Source organism: Conger conger, chromosome 3 (genome assembly GCF_963514075.1).
Source record: "Conger conger chromosome 3, fConCon1.1, whole genome shotgun sequence".
Taxonomy (NCBI): Eukaryota; Metazoa; Chordata; class Actinopteri; order Anguilliformes; family Congridae; genus Conger; species Conger conger.
Genome location: NC_083762.1, coordinates 5,216,150 through 5,221,696, shown reverse-complemented (window position 1 = coordinate 5,221,696; position 5,547 = coordinate 5,216,150). Strand labels below are relative to the sequence as shown.

At 40.5% G+C, this 5,547-nt stretch overlaps 1 protein-coding gene across 1 annotated transcript in view; it reads right to left on the bottom strand.

Moving 5' to 3' along the window:
- Nucleotides 1–4,852, bottom strand: part of cd74a (CD74 molecule, major histocompatibility complex, class II invariant chain a) — a 7,510-nt gene extending 2,658 nt beyond the window's left edge. The window contains exons 1-5 of the mRNA XM_061236340.1: nt 4,648–4,852; nt 2,685–2,851; nt 1,218–1,312; nt 548–604; nt 311–394 (exon numbers count right to left, since the gene is read on the bottom strand). Of these exons, the coding sequence (XP_061092324.1) occupies nt 311–394; nt 548–604; nt 1,218–1,312; nt 2,685–2,851; nt 4,648–4,727 (483 nt within the window). The 5' untranslated portion in view covers nt 4,728–4,852. The remainder of the gene's footprint in view (nt 1–310; nt 395–547; nt 605–1,217; nt 1,313–2,684; nt 2,852–4,647) is intronic.
- Between the last annotated feature and the right edge of the window lie 695 nt (nt 4,853–5,547).

The following is a 5,547-nucleotide window of genomic DNA, read 5'->3' as shown; positions in this document are numbered from 1 at the left end:
GCACACTATTCACCAAAAACACCCCGCTTAGAGGTGTACAAGCGCACACTATTCACCAAAAACACCCCGCTTAGATCTGTACAAGCGCACACTATTCACCAAAAACACCCCGCTTAGATCTGTACAAGCGCACACTATTCACCAAAAACACCCCGCTTAGAGCTGTACAAGCACACACTATTCACCAAAAACACCCCGCTTAGATCTGTACAAGCGCACACTATTCACCAAAAACCTGCTCTTCAGTGGCCCTTGCCTCAAGAAGAGCAGTCCAGCCAGATAACGGTTATGTAATGTAACCCAGACTCACCATCCAGTCCGAATCTTGCATTTGGCTCTTCAGTGCCTGCAGGTTGGCCAGGAAAGTCTCGTTAAACTGGGGCAGTTGATCGTCCTGTTCAGGGAGGACGTAGACCGTTAGCTCACCGCTCAGTACCACAGACACACGACTATTGCACAGTACCACAGACACACGACTATTGCACCTGGATCATAGGATCCCCGATATGACGGATCAGGAAACATGCTGTAGGGCTGTTTTTTTTACCTGCAGGAGGTCTTTCACCTGCTTCTCCAGACTGACAGTGACCGTGTTCTCCAGCTTCTGAAAGAGCAGCAGAAATGCAGAGGGTCAGAGGTGTTCGATTAAAAAGAAAATGTCTGAGTCTTGTAATGAGACTTAAAATCTTATTAAAGAAATAATATATGTAATTGTAAGTTTAAATATAACACTACAATACTATTTTTTGGTTTCTGCAGTGAAAGTATGAGGTAGGAACTATAAACAATCAGTTTTCTTCATTCTGCAAAAGGGATGTACAGCATTTTCCCACAGTCCCACAGAGGGGTAGTCCCTCTGAGATTTTAAAACATTCATATCACATTACTTGCTGTTTACCTTAGCCAATCATCATTCACTTGATACGTTCACTGATCTCCCAAGTTAATAATTGGTAGAGCTCCTTGATGTCTGTAAGTAAGCCCTGCTGTAAAATCCAGTGATGTCAGCTTGACCAGCTTGAAAATTGAGCTGGTCAAGTTGGTTCCAAGCCGGTCTAAATGAGTATGAGCTGGTTAACCTGCATGGCCAAGTTGGTCATGAAGCTGGTCTCGCTGGGTATGAACAGGTCAACCAGCTACCAGCTGTTAGAAAACCTAGCTTGAGCTGGTTTTTTTTTTTCCAGCAGGGAGGTGGCAAAAGGACCGCCGGTCCTCACCCTCATAGGAGTGCTCTTCTTGCTGTCCTCGTTGGAGAGAGTCATAAGGGGAGCGCTGTACATGGGCATGCGAATCATCTTGCCAGTAGACGACCCTGTAACCCGGGGGAAACAAGCAAACAACTGTCAAACAAAAAGGGCCTTTGGCTCACACTTTACAGTAAGGGTCCATGGACTGGGCATTAACTAATGTTAGCCGTTAACATGAATTCATGGAGTACAAATACATAAACAAAGCTGTGTAGACATTAAGTTCTCATTCGTTAAGTTACCGTAAATCCTCAAATTGTGGCCGGGGTCTTTTATTTACTTAGGCTGCACAAAGCACAGGCCTTTATTTGGGGCAGGCTTGTATTCGAGGCAGGCCTTTATTTCTTATTAGGCTTCTGTTGTAGAATTTTATTCTTAGAAATAAAGTACACTTAAAGTGGGCCAACACTGTTCAACACTTCCTGTAACCGTTCAGAAACGCAACTTGAGTAGCTAAACCATTAATGAAAGCCAAAACAGATGCGTCTTCATAAAATAACAACTTGCCAGACACGCCTTCATGAACAATAACAAATTAGCGTAGATAACATTTTATTGTGAGACACTGCTCGTTTGGAGCAGCATACCGGTAGGCTATCAAAAGATTTTCGCTTTGGTTTGGGATTTAATTTACTTTTGGACTGTTTGATTCGATTGCTAAATGTTGGGACTGATGGGCACTGAAATCTGGGGGGTATTTGATGGTTCACTGTTAAGTTTTATGTAGTTGAAAGAGTGTCGGGATTTCCACTCGTTTGTTTATTGCGAGTCAAGGCAGCCGCTTTCATTCGTTCATTGAACGTGCTGTAAATACATGGAAACCTTATTGCGTAGCCAAGTAGCCTAAATTGAGTTAATTTTTAATTTTGCCTGATTAACTTTACTCATACTATACTGCTTCAGCCTTTGCCAAGCTACTCAGAAGGGGGCGGCAAGCAACTGGTAGCTTGAGAGCAACGTGTTGGAGACCCATGGTGTAGGACAACGACTTTTCATTGGCAACAGTATTAAACCAACCAACAATATAAAATATTAAGAAGAGCTCATTTATTTAATTGAGTTAAATCGAAACAATGTCTTCTAGTGCTCATGGACTGATAGCCCTACTGGTAGGCAATATTACCCCGGCTTGTACTTGGGGGCCGGCCTTTATTTGTCCGAATCGACCACGGCCCCGGCTATTATCCGAGGCCCGGCTTCAAATAGAATCCCGGACACAATCTGAGGATTTACGGTAGTTAATTAGTTAGTTAGTTCACAACTACATTAGTTAATGCCAATTCATGCACTATCAAGGGACCCCACTTAACCCCATATTGCTCCAGGGGGGGGGGGGGATTGGCTAATTAATTTAGTCTAATCAACTATCATCAAACTATAATGGCTCAAGATAAAATGTTCAGCTAAACAGCTGTGACGTGGCGCGGCGTGTCTGACCCTGTGACATCTTGATCTTCAGCAGTTTGGCGGTGTCCTCCAGGCTGCCGATCTGGCTCTTCTGGTTGTAGACGAAGTACGCGGTGAGGCCCTGCCCGCCAATGAGCATGCACACCAGCAGCACGGAGCCGGCGATCTTCAGGTCACTCGGGCCCGATCTCCTGCTGCTGCACACCGGAGACCCAAAAAAAAAAGGGTTTGCCGTTTATATATCGCCTTTCAGGCCACTGCCTTTAGTCAAGGGCAGTCTTATTTTAGGCATGTCTGCCTGTATATCTGTAGGTGTTTGTATGTACTTTGATTCTGTTTTCGTCTTTATTTGTGGACCAGAGGAAGAATGGTTGCAGCAGCTAATGTGGATCCAAATAAACAAAAACCACACACCTAACCCGACCTAACGAGGATTCAGCAAGGATACGATCCTTAACCTGACTGTTTTTACTTCATATTTTGCCATGTCAACCTTGCAATTTACTCTTTGGACCAGGGCATCTGAGAAATATACTGAAATAGAGCAACACCCTTCAACTTGTTAATATTAATTGTCAATGCATGTACATAGCCAACATGCCTGCAAAGTGGTTTTCCAAAAAGAAATACAAATCTTCGGTGTGCAATTCGTTGTAACACCCAAATCTATCAAAGAGAGGAAAGTATGAAACTTGCTACAGAATCTTTGTAACATGAACTACAAGCCCTCATATTATGTTGACTATATTCTCCTAAAAACCAGTCGTATTTTTTAATAACCACCGTACTTTTTTCATCTTCATACTATAAGCCTTTTCCTAATTTGGGATTAAATAATAAACATAATGCTAAATTGAGTTTTCAGACGTCCTGTAAAACACTTTGTACGCAGAGGTATAGGGCGTGGCACCCCAGGCTCTGTCGAAGTAAAAACAATATTTTATATTTCATATCTCTGCTTTTACTGCTGGTGATTCTGGTAGAACTTTTCCATAAAGGTTTCAAAACATTTTTTGCTGTTTTGCCTCAGGCTACAATGAGAAGTTTCTCACATATTTAATATTTAGTTAAAAAAAAAATAGCTTGTAATTTGCGAGACAATAAGAAGAACACAAAGCAACAAATGTTTTCCAACGCAATAATTTTGTGTTGGTGTAAACTGTTGGGGTCAACTTGACCCCAAACATAAATGAATATCATACAATTTCAACATTGTGTCCAAACGCCAATAAGAATGAACAACAATGATGACATCACATGTTGCTAGGTAAAGGTCTGTTCTAAAGTCCCTTAAATCCCTGCAACAGGAGTGATATTAACTGCACAGTAAAATAATCCACACACCTATGTGTGAAATGAAATACGCATATTAATGCACTTTTCACACAAAAGGGAAAATATCTACTCGGCTATTTTATCGGCATTTACATCCTTTAGAACAGTGTTTCTCTTTAAATCCTGGTGTTTGCTGGTTTTTGTTCCAACCAATCTCTTGCTCAATTAATATAATCTCTTGCTAAATCGTCTTTAATATCTCTTTCTTAATTATCTACCAAATGGTTAGTTTTAGGGCCCATATGTTCATACTTTCATTTGATCAAATCTTTTTTATTACCTCTCATTATGTATACTATATGGCACAACGTCAATATGGAACACTTATTCTTCACAGCATGCTATTTCTGATACAATGTGGCTCAAGAGGGCAAACAATCCCCCAAAACATGACTATGTATTTATTTTATGTCGCTCTGCACACAATTTTAATTAATGAAGCAACAATTGTACTTAAATATACAATCCCTAAACCTGATTGTCTTAATTGATTAAATATTATTGCCCACATAATAAAAGTAATATAAAAAACAAAATCACCGCACATTACAGTACTGTAGGTATGCTATATTATGGAAAACGAGAAATCAACCAATCAAAGGTTTAGTCGTCATTGATCTACAATGTACAAAAGATGAATAATGAGGAATACCCTCACCTAGTATTTGCGGGAACCTCGACACTGCTCTGGCTGTCGGCGCGTTCCAGCAGCGATGCATCCATTGATTCGTCGGCCATCCCACTCTATTTTTTGTATTTATCTGTTTTTAACTGTTACCGACTACCGCAATCGTTAAGACGCAGCCGCTATGAAGAAATGAAACGATTGCGGAAAGGCGAACCGCGTTATAGAAAAGCGGAGAGGAGAACTGAAAGTATTTGGACTTGTGGGTTGGACAGGTTCAGGCCACGTGTTTCTGTTTCTGACACTGTTTTGTTTTTTTTGATTGGCTGCTGGAGGAATCATCACCAGTTGATGAAGCAGAGAATCGGCTGGACTCAAAGATTATCTTAGTGCCAGGGAGAGTGCCTGAATCATAAAACCAATTGTTTGTGTATTGCATATTTTTAGTAGCCTACCCATTTAACATTTTAAGCTGAAGGAGGCAAGAGGAACAAAATGAGGCACAATTATTAACAGACAGATTGGGGAACTTCTAAACAAAAATGAATGTTCCACTAACACCTGCTGATTTTGTACAAACGACTTAGCTACTCATATACTTTTGATGACAGTGATGAGGAAGAGGATGTTTTTTTTTAAATCTATAATTTCAAAAGCAGATTAAACTGGTATATCATTAAAGCGATTGTTTAAAATATATGTAGCAAAAATGCACATTTAACATTTGTCATATACACTCTACAGCACTTTATTAGATAGACCTGTACACCAGCTTGTTAATGCAAATATTTAATCAGACAATCATGTGGCAGCAACTAAAGGTATAAAATCATGCAGACATGGTCAATAGGTTCAGCTGTTTTTCAGACCAAATGTCAAAACGGGGAAGAAATGTGATCTGAGTGACTTTGACTGTGGAATGATTGGTGGTGT